At 28.2% G+C, this 14,566-nt stretch overlaps 1 protein-coding gene across 1 annotated transcript in view; it reads left to right on the forward strand.

The window, feature by feature from the left end:
• The window catches only part of LOC113386392, a 256,913-nt gene extending 244,129 nt beyond the window's left edge, over positions 1 to 12,784 (forward strand). Inside the window, exons 22-28 of the mRNA XM_026624172.1 lie at positions 1,015 to 1,257; positions 2,127 to 2,192; positions 4,294 to 4,367; positions 4,474 to 4,560; positions 7,244 to 7,430; positions 9,997 to 10,287; positions 12,511 to 12,784. Coding sequence (XP_026479957.1) covers positions 1,015 to 1,257; positions 2,127 to 2,192; positions 4,294 to 4,367; positions 4,474 to 4,560; positions 7,244 to 7,430; positions 9,997 to 10,287; positions 12,511 to 12,784 — 1,222 coding nt within the window. The remainder of the gene's footprint in view (positions 1 to 1,014; positions 1,258 to 2,126; positions 2,193 to 4,293; positions 4,368 to 4,473; positions 4,561 to 7,243; positions 7,431 to 9,996; positions 10,288 to 12,510) is intronic.
• The last annotated feature ends 1,782 nt before the right edge of the window (positions 12,785 to 14,566 follow it).

Below are 14,566 nucleotides of genomic sequence, written 5' to 3' on the forward strand. Positions count from 1 at the left end.
TTGAAAAGTTTTTTTTTAAAAAAAATTCTAATAATTATTACAACTGTTACATAATTAACATCTAGCAATGTACATCTAGTATTAAATGTGTAACATCTAGTATTAAATTTCAGCTCTGTGCAAATTATTCCTAACTAACGACTTTTTTAGCTTTAATTTGACTGGGTTATGATCGTTTCGAGAAAAACGCGTTTAAAGATAAAATGTTCGTTATACTATATATATATATACACCTAAGTCTGTTTTTACACGGTAGATTGGTTCCAGAAGAAGCCGTGTAAAAAAAAACGTGTATTTATTTATTTATTTATTTATTTATTCATAAGCAAGCCGTAATCAATAATAATAAATATTATTTGTAAAAAAAGACATTGATCTTATACAAAAATGGGTGATTTGTTCCTAATCTCTAAAACCTATTAAAATTAGTGAAAAACAAGAATTTTTAGGAACAAGAATTCATGTTTATTTTATTAAATCAAATATATAATTCTGATACTATCGATGGTTTCAGACTTGTTTCTTTCATAAATACTTTTTTGTGATATGAACATACTTCGCAAATATTAAATTTGACAAAAAGAAAATTAAGTACATAAAATTTCAAATCGTGCTAAATGGAATAAAATCGTGTAAAAAATTTAAAAATATTCAATTTTCAAACCGTGTTATATCAAAACCGTGTAAAAACAGACTTAGGTGTACTCTTTAAATGGCTGTTACTCAAAATCTATTTAAGATATCGATTTAAAATTTTGGTACGTTATTTTTAAAGGTATAACCTATCGAAATATGAAAAAATTAAAAATTCGATTTTTTGAAAATTTCACACTAGTTGTGCCCCTTAACTCAAAGTGACATGCTTTTGAGTTCCGGGACACTTCGTATAGTACAGATGACTGATTATATATACCAACTATAAATATTATCTATTAATATTAACAAAGTACAGTTTTACAACAAATTTCGTCTAACCCCTCGAACAATTCCGTTACCCTTTTCCCTCGAACGTAGAAGAAAAAGCACCTCCATGCCCGCCTACCGGACGGATCCTCCGTACGCCAAAAAGATGGCAGTTAGCCGCCACCATTCCGGTTCCGGAGGCGGAGGCGACCAGCAGCACATGGGAGGCTCCGGAGGCCACCAGCACGGAGGCATGCAGCCAGGAGACCACAGGGCGATGTCCAGGGAGGACCTGGCAGCGTCCCTAGATGGCGTCGCCAAGATGCTCAGTTTTGCGAACGCTCCATCGTACAGGTATTAAAGGATAGTAGAAAAGAATATATAAATAAATACAGGGTGATGTTGAAGTTAAAGTTACTGAGACCTCTCTTGAACCACGACAGCCCGCTAAGCGTGAAGAACAAGCGGACACTTTACTTAACACTCATAAGACCGTTACTGACATACGCCGCTCCGGCATGGAACGCGACGACTAAGACTAACTTACGACTACAGACATTACAAAATAAAACACTAAGACCTAGTACTTAACAAAATAAGGGACTCACTGACTGACTAGACATTACTACTCTTCAAAATACATACACAAACAGACTGACGTACCGACAATACTAGACTATATAAAAAAGCTCACCGCAAATTTTTATCTAAAATGTGGAGATCATCATAATACTAACATCGCGGATCTCGGCCAATATATTAGACTCTAATATATAATTAAATAATAATTAGAGACTTGATTTGGTATGGCAATCACGCCGTGCCAAACTATATACTGATCGACCCATAGCGGCAATTGATACTTGGATGAGAATAAATCTTTTATTTTGTTTTTCTTTTTATTTGTATAATTAACTATTATTGTAAATATTGCTTTGTGGTTTTTTTTGGGAGAAAAAGCTTCTTTCCTCTTTTTTGCCACACGATTTGTTACACATCTCACTGTGTTCACAATATTCACTGTATATATTTAGATCAATTATGTAATATAAAATACCCATGGGTAGTAAAATATGTGATAACTAACAATGTTAATGTATGATCAACTATTGAAATAAATACTTTTTGTCTGTCTGTCTGTCTAAATATAGGTTTATATATATATATATATATATATATATATATAATATTTATAATAATTATTACATTTATTTTTCTACCAGGGCTGACTCGCAGCGAGTGCTTTTTCGTCCGATGAATCACACTGGAGCAGGTTCATCTAGATTTCAGTAAGTTCATAAATAAGTGTTATATTTATATTTATATTTATATTTATATTTATATTTATATTTATATTTATTAGGTTGTCAAATATCTCCCTTCCGCTTTTTTGCTCTTGGTTTATAAAACAAAAAGGCGGAAGGGAGATATTTGACAACCTTATATATTCATATTTATATTTATATTCATATTCATATTCATATTCATATTTATATTTATATTTATATTTATATTTATATTTATATTTATATTTATATTTATATTTATATTTATATTTATATTTATATTTATATTTATATTTATATTTATATTTGTATTTGTATTTGTATTTATATTTATATTTATATTTTTTTTATATTTATATTTATATTTACATTTACATTTATATTTTACCTGTCGTTTTGTCAAGTCTTTCAGTTTAGTATTAGGATTCAGGTCGTCGAGACCTTTCAAATGATACCTCACATGACATATGTGACGTCATAATGTTTTTACCCTTCATTTGGCCCGTCAACGTACATCTATTTGTCATATATGTTGGGTTTATACAAAAACCGACATTTCAGAAAACCGGTTTTCGAATTTTAATTTTACTGAAAAACCGGTTTTAACCGGTTTTCAAATTTTATATATAAAATAAATTTTTGCTCGAATATTCTGTAATTTATTCGCAAATTTAGTGTAATTTAGAGCAGAATTTGACTGAATTTATTTATTGTTCAATTTTATGGATAGTAAACAAAATTATTTTAATTTTAATTAGTAGAACTAAAAAATAATAGTTTATCTTGACTAAATAACTTTGAAAATAATTATTCGTTATTCATGCATCATTTTCACATATAAGAATGAAAATATTTTTATGATAGTGAAAGGAAAGTTTTCGAATAAATAAAAATAATACATTTCTAAATAAAAAACATTCATTAAATTAAAAGAAATAAATAAAAAATTATTAGATACATATTGATACATACTTGTTAATATCAATTTTAGTTTTAGAAACAATTAAGCTAAACTTGGGTATTGTCTGTTCCGAGCAATTTTAATTAATTAATTTTAAACACTCTAATTGTTTTTTGTTTAATAAAATACGATTTCATAAAACTGAGGACGTCTGTCAAATTGTTACTTATACGTGTCCTTTGTTCATTCACAAAATTTTCTGAACTAGAAAATACTCTCACCAAATTATGCCTAATTATTTTTAAAGCCTGATATAATAGTTCTTAGTTTTTTGTTCTTTAATTTGTAGCTTATAGGGTTCAAAACTCTTTTTTTTAAGTTTGAGTAGAGGAATTTACTTCTTCAAGAAGAAGTTACACTGATTTAAATTAAATTTTTGCTTAAATTTTATTTAATAAATTCGTATAACATTTGTTGAAATACCAAAAATAATTTACAAAAACTTAATATCATTTCATATAAGATGCAAAAAATAAGTGTTTTTAATAAAATATATAATAAATTGAATTTAAAAAAAAATTTAAAAAATTAAAATGTAAAATTAGTGACTGAAAAAAATAAACACTTACATAAATTTCAATAGAAAATTGTGTAAGTATAACTTTTTCAGAAAAGATTTAAAGATTTTATATTTCAAAAAAATAGTATATATATTTAGAATTAAATCGTTTTATATATTGAATTTAATATTATTTGCTTTATTTTATTATATTTATATTCAAATCATTTTTGTTACAAACTGAAGGATTATTTAAAAAATCTTAAGTTGCTTTTTTTATTTCTTTTGTATTAAAAAAAAGCATATTTTTGCTAAAATTTTATTTAACAAATTTGTACATTTGTTGAAATACCGAAATTTATTTTACACTGGTATAAAAATCTAAATTAATATATACAAAACCTTTCTGGGAACCATTGCAGACTGATAAGATATCAAATGCTATTGAACCGATATGATTTCAAGAATCAAAACGCCTTCATCTATCTTTTATATTTGGCTATATTTGTCATTTTTCATTTATACAGTGAAAACCGACTTTTTTCACTAAAAACCGGTTTTCGAATCCCATAATTTTCGGCAAAAAACCGGTTTTTAAAACCTTTTAAACTACATATGGTATATTATTATTATTTTTTTCCCAGGGATCACAAACTTCAACAGCAGATGAAGCGCCTCGGAGTCGGATCAGGTAGCGAAGAGGACCCCGGACATTTGGGTTCGGATTTTATATCTTAGATATATTATATAATATTATATAATAAAATATCTATAGATATATATAGAGATGTTTAGATTGTACTAACATTTCGTTTCTTCTTCAGGTGAATTGACTTGCAACGGAACGCTTAGACGAGTCGGTTCGTCGGGTGTCTTTGTGCCGATACCGAACGGAACCGGATCGGTAGTCGGTAAGATTTAAAATTGATATATATATATATATATATATATATATATATATATATATTATATTTATATATATATATATATATATATACTAGCATACCCAGCCTCGCGACGGCCCTTATTAAAATCCACCTGATTGAAATTTGAATCCGTTTGACATTTCAAACCTTTTGTTATAAAAAATTCTTATCAATCCAAAAATAAATAAAATCCGGATTGAAATTTGAATATGATGGATCATTACTATTGATTAAAGTGTTTTTTTTAAACTTAAATAATAAATTAAATGAAATAATTAAAGATTTGAATAAATGAGTACATTGCAAAATTTATAATAAATAACCAAGTGACTTTCATAAATTTGTTATATCCTATTTGGTATTACGTCCTATTTATCTTGCTAACATTTTAACATGTTCTATGTATTTAGGAATGGTTTCATTGGTCACATACTATTGGGAACTTGCTATAAGCCCTTAATATTTTCTTTGAAAATTTTCCATATATTTATGATTAGACACTCACCGGTTTTAATGCATTTTTTTTAAATTTGTGATTACTTACAAATCACTTATAATATAAATTTCCGACTATAAATTCATATTCATACTGTCCCTGAAACTAACATGGATAAAGTTCTGAGAAATCCGAGTCCAAATCTATAAAATGTTTGATTTTTGGCACTTTTATTAATTTTTTATCAATTTTCGTACTGTAAAATAATGGATGATTATTTATCAAAATTGTAATATTTATACTTTAATTTAAAAAATATAATTAAAATATGCATTAAATCGTATTGTCTATAACATATGTATGTCATTTTATGAATATTATTTATTACTTTGGTGCTTGATATGGGTATGAATTTCTAATAAAGTATATTCTTTCTCACAAATAGGTAAAAACTTGTTATAATTTTTAAAGTTATTTGGCATTTCATAGTTTAAAAATTAATTTATTCGCATCATAGTGTTTATAGTATATTAACTAAGAAATATCTATAATTAAATGACCTTATATTTAAATATTATTTATTTTTTAATAAATTCATAATTATTCTAAGTATTCAATGAATGAATTATATAATTGTTAAATTCATAGGTTTGGCTAAATCAACACAGGAATATTGTGGAAATAAATATTTTTTTACATAAAGATTTGACTTTTGACATTTGCATTTTATTTCAAATTAATTATAACTGTCAAAATATTTTCTTTTCGGTCAAAAATTAATATAATATGATATAATATATAGTTTGTCTAGTTTGTTTTTGTCAGATTCCAATGATACCCTCAAATTGTACTGTTCAATTCAAAAGGTTACAATTTCTTGTAAAATTAGCATTTGCGATGACAATCAAAATATATCTCAACTGATATATTAATAATAACATTATATTTTAATCACAAAAATTTCTTTACACTTCGATAATTAATTCCAACGTATCATAGTGTTTTGTTTATTTTAATTTTGTTTGTGCCAATTTTTTTAAATTAATGAATAAGTTAGGTTTTAGTCTAAATCAACGCAGTATCTTTATCTAAATATACAATTTTTTATATAAATATTTGATTTTTTACATTTGCATTTAATTGAAAATAGTGAATGTCAATTTCATATATCCAATAAGCACTAAATTTATAAATGTCAAAATATTTCCTTCTTTGTGGAAAATTAATATAATATGATTATATTTATGGTTTGAATCTATAATTTGTTTAGCAATATTGCCTATAACATAACTTCGAATAATTAATTTATTTGTTTCTTATTGAAGTCGTCATTTTTTTTTGAACTGTCAAAATTTTGTTTATGATTAATTTTAAATTCAATATGCCGCTTTTTTATTGTGATCTATAATGTTTTGATGAAGTTTTGGTATCAGAAATAATTTGGTAAGCTAATCAAATAAATATAAATTATAAATCTACTTATATAATTATTTTCATAAATATTGACAAATGACATTTCACTTTTTCTCATGTCAACATTTATTTAAATTTATGAACATTGATTTTTAATTAGATTTAAAACTATAAACAGTGATTTTGAATATAGCATTTTATCTAATTTGGATATAAATGTTGGATATATCTATATATGTATATCTTTTTGAATTATATTTTCTGAACTGTCAAATAATTTTTTTCAAAAATCATAAATCTTTTTTTCTCGAATTTTCCATAAATTTTGATATTTGTCATTTTAGTGGCATTTTCTGTCAAAATTTTTAGAAATTTATAAAAATTATATATTTATGTTTTAAATTTACTTTTCAAAATTTCCTATAACCTAAGTTGGATATATATGCACACGTTGAGCTAATAACATTTAAATTCGGTCCAGTAGTTTGGGCGTCCATCGCGAACCAACATCGTGACACGAGGTTTATATATATACGAGGTTTATATATATATATATATATATATATATATATATATATATATATATATATCAAATTAATCTCCATTTACTTCTTTAGGTTAATCAAATATTATATGAAAATGTTTTTATCTTATGACATATGAATTATTAGTGCGTCTAAAGAATGCATTTCACTTCACTTTACTGCCATTAACACCATGAACATGTGTATCTATAAATTTTCTTCAACACTGTCGCAATTGGTCTCCTTCTGCTGTCAAAATTTAACACAGTCCTTCTTCTGTCCAATCTCTTCTCAGGTGCTCCCAATGATGAAGAGACTGTGTCTTTTATAGATCTGCCGCTGGTGAGGGGCGCCGCAGCAGGCGAGAGGGTCCCCGAAAAGGGCATCCTCAAGAAACACTACTCCGGAGGCGGCGGCGACCGGTGGGTTGCGGGCGAGTGCTGCGACTCGCAGAGCGATAACGGGGCAGAAGACGCTCTGAGGTAAAGGAAGAAATTGAAATAAATTATAAGAAATTATTTATAAGAAATCTGCATATATATAAAAATAAGTCGGGTTTTCCTTCCTGACGATGTAACTCCAGAACGCACGAACCGATTTCGACAATTTTGCATTCGTTGGAAAAGTCTCGGGCTACGCAAGGTCTATAGCTAAGAAAATTAGTTGTGCATGGCATCGTGTCTTAATGCAAATTGCTGGAACTTCACGCACCGTAATTAAAAATTCGATCAATGACATTAGTGAGAGTTATCAGAATTATGCTTGGTTAAGTCAACGAGCAGTTCTTGCCGCAAAGAATAATGATGTACACGCACTGAATTTCACCATTAAATCAAAAATTGCTGGCGATTTGGTGACATACCAATGATTACGACTGGTCGTCTTCCGTTTGACTTCAAACGATTGCAATTTCCACTTTGCAATAACAAGTCGCAATGCCAATCGCTTAGTGTTTGCGGGATAAATTTCAAATAGATTATTTAGAAAATCATTGTTTTTCACATGGGCAGTTATACGAGTTGGAAAACCATCCGCTTTGTTTGTGTTAACGTCAGACCAAAAAACAAAAAATGTGGTTTACCAAAGAGCACTTCAATGAAACGGATAATTTGCGGATTCACTTTCATTTACTTAGAGAAGTTCTACTAACAAACACTTCATTTTTGTAATCGAAATAAATTCATTTCTGTTGTATAATAGAATCAATTTTTTCCTTTTCAAATATAAAACAAACAAAAAATTTCTTCATCTTTCTCACGAAACCATCTGGTGGTGAAACGGAGTTCGTCGGGATTGCTAGTTATTTATAAGAAATTATTTTATAAGTCAATAGTTAAAAAAAGGGACTCTACCGACAAATAGTTAAAAATAGTTAAATAGTTAAAAAAAAGGACTCTACTGACGAGCAAACTAATCTAGAATTAATAAAAGGGACTCTACTGACAAGCAAACTAATCTAGAATTAATAAAAGGGACTCTACTGACGAGCAAACTAATCTAGAATTAAAAAAGGGACTCTACTGACGAGCAAACTAATCTAGAATTAATAAAAGGGACTCTACTGACAAGGAAACGAATCTAGAATTAATAAAAGGGATTCTACTGACGAGCAAACTAATCTAGAATTAAAATCTTATATATAAAAATGGAGCTCTCGGTCAAATGATTTGGTAAAACTCGAAAACGGCTAAACCGATTTGGCCAGTCTTAGTCTTGAAAAATTCGTGCTAATCAGTAGGTTGTCGGAAAGGTGAGATATTATTTGAAAATCGCGTAGACTTTACATTTTTAATTTGAAAGATTTTGTAGAAGCGTAATTTGAATAAAACATTGTACGGTGGCTAATACGTCAAATGTCAAACGTTTTTGACAGATGATGTTCAATTACGTTTAAAAGGATGTTTTACGTGAATATTATTTAATTATGATTAAATTGTAGTAAGTAGTTTTGTTTCTAGTTTTATTTATATACAAAAACGTTAGTAAACATTTTGACGTAAACAAATTGGCGACTTAAAATATATTTTAAAAATATAAAGCGTTGTAATACAGTTATGAAATTATAGTATGTTATTTCTTAATATTGGTACTGAATTATAAAAATATAAAATCAAATATGTTTCTAACAAAAAAAACTAAAAAATTGCAATGCACACTTGCATACTCTATTTTTATTAGTTGCGAATCGACGGTTGGATGTGATATGAGAAGTACTTTTGAAAAATGTTTTAAAAATATACAATATTACACTAGAGCTATAAAAATTTAGTATGTTATCACCTAATATATGTACTCAATTATAAAAATATAAAATCACATATGTTTCTAACAAAAATGCTATAAATGTGCAATTTTGTAAACAAGTGCATTCTTGCATATCTAGTTTCCAATAGTTGCAAATCCACGGTTTGATGAGTATTTTGAAAAATATTTAAAAATATAAAACGTTATACTGGAGTTACAAAATTTTAGTATGTTATTTCTTAATATGTGTACTAAATTATGAAAATATAAAATCATACATGTTTCTTACAAAAACAGCTATAAATTTGCAATTCAGTAAAATCATGTAATAGAGCCGCAAGTGTTACTACAAACTCAACAATATCAATTTTTTTGAAATTTCATTTGTATAATTTATACTCATTGGTATTTATAAAACATTTTCTAGGTTAAATTATTTTTTATTTATGTTATTTAAATTCAGAACCTAAATTTGGTATCGATCAAAGGGACATTTTGCCGAATGACATTTTCCCAGTTATAATTTCCCAGAATTTATCGAAGAATAGATAGTAATATATGAAGGTTAGGTGTTAAAAAGGTCCACCACCGATGTGTCAAAAATCAGTAAAGTTAAGCATTGTTTAACAACAATATTTGAAAGTAGAGGGGAAAAGATGTATAACCAGCTATAACCTTGATTCTTATGACTTTGCTATCGGTTAAAACCGGTTTTTTAGTAAAATTAAAATTCGAAAACCGGTTTTCTGAAATGTCGGTTTTTGTATAAACCCTAGTAGTTTCTAACTGGGTTTTTGTTTCTAGTAATGCTGGTTTGACCCAAGCCGAGACCCTTGCCTTGAGCGATATGCTCTCCGGTCTTCACCGGCATCATCATCGTTCTGCAAGTGGTTCCCAAACCCCGACTGCCAATCTGCAAGGGGGTGCTGGTACGAACAGTGCCGACGTTGAGAGGGCTTTGAGAAGTCTCAATGGGTACCACGATGACATCATTGAGGCCTTGAGAGGTGCCTCTGCTCATAGAGGCGACGTGGAACGAAGTGGCTCTCAAAGGGATTTGCAGGATGTCATGAACGCCACTGGACAATATATAGGGTAACTAAAATTATTATGCAAATTTTCTACAGAAGTTCTAATAAATCATATGGTACCCATCTACTAGGCTACCAGACAAACGAGCAATTTATGACAAAATGACCAATAAATGTCCAGTTGTAAAATTTTTCGGTGTTTCAGGCAATCGAACAAAGTTTCATTCATATTTCTTGAACATTAGAGAAAAAAGTATATATATTTCGAACGTGTAACGAGATAAAATCGACTTTTGTTGCAAATTTTAGTTCGTTTTCATTTTATTTAAACATTTATTATTTATATAAAAATCATATAAAATTATTCATATTAAATTAATGTCAAACATTTGCAACAGATGAATTTGGAATTAATTTTGTCGCAAATATATAGCGCAAATATAGACCAATCGCCGTTATAACAAATTATTATGTTTCAACAAGCATTATAAAAAAATTAACAGTACAAAAGAATCATTAATACCCAACTTAAAGATTTTTATGAAGATCCCTAGTAAAATGATAAAAATTAATAGTTCAGGCGACTAAAATGATGTTCGCAGTTCTGGCAGACATCGGAGCAACCAGATTTTACCTGAATATTTTGCCATAAAATGACTCGAAACGATACTTTTTTCCATAAAATACAAAAATATATTTTCAAAATCACGTAGGTAAAATATGTAGGTGAAATTCTATATTTATTTGTGCATAATATTCAATATTTATTTATATTTGAAAATTATTATAAATCCATGCGTTTCAGATAACATCCTTGCTTTATTCAGTTGATTATATAGTCAAGAATAATAATTTATCTAATTGTAAGTAAACCATTAGAAATAGTTCAAGAATAAAAATAATAATAATAATAAACTAATCTAAAATTACTTGAAAAGTGCATTATTGCAAGATATATATCCAGATATTACAAGTATCAATACAAATAAGCATGAATAATATTTATTCAAAGAACAATAAATAATGAACTATTTATTTATACGTTTCGACAGGGTCCGTGTGTCATCATTCAGCTTTTTTTAAATATTTATACAGTATAACACCAGGAAAAACTATCACTTTAATTAACATACTTCTTTCACTATTTTTATTAGTATGATATATTATAGAATAATACCCTTTCATGGGTACACATTATTATTCGCTAAATAAAGTAGGTACTTTTATATTCACAATATTATTTAAATTATATTATCAAATGTCTGTCATTAATGTCTGGGTATTTCTTTTGGAAAAAGGTAACATTGCTTTTACGTACCTTTACCTTCTACGTACCGAAAGTCCACAAATGAATTTAATCTGATTTTTCCAGAACCCGAAATTCTATAAATTAACCGTTAACACCTTAGATCGCAAAATCCATTTCTTGCGCTGATTTCAATGATATAAGAAAAATATTATTTTTTTTATTTCAAATGAATATGTAACAATAAGAATATACCTACCAAATTTCTTTATATATTATAAATAAAATCTTAGAAATGGATATAGTAAGTACGGCAATGCAATGTATTATTGTCTAATAATAAACTTTTTATATACTACAAAAAATTATACTGGAAAAATACATACATAAAGTTTTACACATTTTATTCTTCATATGAATAAAAAAGTGATTTTTAATTCGTATTTTTGCCTTCAAAAATAAATATAATATTGAATTTGTTTTAAAAGTTGTCCGTTTTTAATTGCACCTCAAAAAATATGATTCTCAATATTGGTTTGGAATTTAATTTCACTTATGAAATCCACATTGCACGACCCTTTCTCGTATCTGCATTATTGTAAATGTAGACGTATATTCCAAGATTAAAGGCCATGTTTCAGGTTAAAATTAGGTTCTAATATAATGTAAATCGTGAATAATTTGTTATAACTGCTGCAAATAATAATAAATAAAATAATCTGTTGCAAATGTACAACATTAATTTAATATGAATAAGTTTAATATGATTTTTATATAAATAATAAATGTTTAAATAAAATGAAAACGAACTAAAATTTGCAACAAAAGTTGATTTTATCTCATTTTACGTTCGAAATATACATACTTTTTTCTCTAATGTACAGGAAAAATGAATGAAATTTGGTTCGATCGCCTGAGACACCGAAAATTTTTACAACTGGGCATTTATTGGTCATTTGGTCATAAATTGCTCGGTTGCCTGGTTGCCTAGTGGATGGGTATCATTATCGATGCCGAAGTCACAATTGTCCTTTTCCCCAGTGATCATTCCGGGTCAGCCCAACCCATCAGAATAAGAAATTTGGAGGATCTGATCCGCCAACTGGAGCACCACTCCGCCCGCCACGCCTTATCGCCGAGCGGCAGCGAAATGGACGCAGGCGTCGGAGTCGGAGGCATGGGCGCCGATATGGCAGGCGACGTCGGGGGCAGATTGGCGCCGCCTCAGGGGGGCCACATGCACGGAGTCGTGGGACAGGGAGTTGGAGCTTACAGGGTAGATTCGGCCGCGTGCTCGGAATCGTCACAGGGGTAAGAGATAATAACTCGACTAGAGTTATAATTTTGTATAAGATTTTTTTAGTTTGGTCATACTTTTTATAACGCTATCATAAACACATTCACTTGCTTACTAGTGCAGTAAACGGAGAGCAAAAAAGGGTATAACCACCTCTGAATTTTTTAACTGTGCTCCGAATTGCATGAAATTTTGGAATTAGGTTCATCTTGACATCAAGTTCAAAAGTGAACCACCCTGTGTCAGACATCTTACCATTTGGCGCCAATATTTTTGGTTTGTTGTATAAGTTTTGGCGCACCCTGTGTCTTTGCGACCCCAATAAGTGGACATTGAGCCGTTTTATCGCTAGTAAACGTTTTTAATATTATAGGATACAATTAAAAAATTTTTTTCAATACATTTATCTTGCAATAAAATCATTTTCAATCCCGTGAAAACCCATAAAATCCTTCAAACAACCTCTAAATTGAAAAAAAACACTTAAATATAAATTTCGGTATGATATAATGAGAATGACGTATAAAGTAAATAATATTTTATGTTTTCTATCTTGATTATCAAACTTTTAACCTTTTTTAGACCCTTAAAAACAACCCCTTAATATAATATATATAAGCTTTTTTATAATAAAATATATTATTTATTTTGATTTTACATTTTTTTAAAGTTTATCAAAACTCGACGTTTTATCAATTTTTTGTTTCATATTTATTTTTTCGTGCAATTTCGTGTTTTTTGTGTTTTTTTTTTAATTTATTTGTATGGTGAGTTTCTTTACATTTGTTGATTTTATTGTTGCTTTTCATATATACTTTTTATATATTCTTTCACAATATATATTTGTTTTAAAACTAAATTATTAAATTGGTTAGATTTATGTTTTTATTTATTTTTGTCTGTAATTATGTATTTTTTATATTATTTTGAAGAATAACCTCTCGCTTTATATATATATATATATATATATATATATATATATATATATATATGCTTACTTATACATTGCTCGAAATATGGACACAATTCGACAAAAATGCGATGAGTTTTCAGGTCATAAATCTTTTAATTTCGACTCCATCACAATTTGTAATATATCATTTGAAAGGTAAATTAAAGGGCTACAAATTTTTTCATCATAATTTTTTTCGTAACTACTCTCATTTTGAAACGGCGAAGGGTTAAAGGGCTCGAGAGAGACTCTGATTGCGCGGCCGCGTACTCTTTAAACAATCATAACTCTATCAATAATAAAAAACAATAATAAGCCAGAAAGACCGTTCTGATTTTTATCTATATGCTTTTATACGTATCTTTTATGAGTTTTGAGATATAATGAAAATAGGTTTGATTTTTAAAAAAATCGTAAAAAAAAGTTTTTATAAAATCGTGAGTTTTCTGAAAGTAGTTTGTTTTAAAGTAGTGAATCTGCCAGAATCCATCAAGATGTCCATAAGAAAGTGAATTCTGGAATAATGTGAATTACTTTGATTCTGGTGGAAATGGCGCTCATTAATAATATGATTTGAAAGAAAAAAACTTCGTATATGCTTCTTATTTGCGTGATAGCTCACTCATTTTACACGCAAAAAGCTTGTAACAGGACTTATTTTAAAGCTTATGTTGAGCACTTTGAAACCCAATTTCACCGAAATGCATAAAATGTAAAACCTCGACACTAGATGGCTTTAAATACAACAAATAAATCTTGAACGAAATAAAAAACGAGTTTGCTCTTTTAAATCTTGCTTAATATTATTCCTAGAACGCTTGATAAAACACCGATTTAGCAAGATTTTT

Source organism: Ctenocephalides felis, unplaced genomic scaffold (genome assembly GCF_003426905.1).
Source record: "Ctenocephalides felis isolate EL2017-DRISC unplaced genomic scaffold, ASM342690v1 CF-g0.4_SCAFFOLD_03571, whole genome shotgun sequence".
Classification (NCBI taxonomy): domain Eukaryota; kingdom Metazoa; phylum Arthropoda; class Insecta; order Siphonaptera; family Pulicidae; genus Ctenocephalides; species Ctenocephalides felis.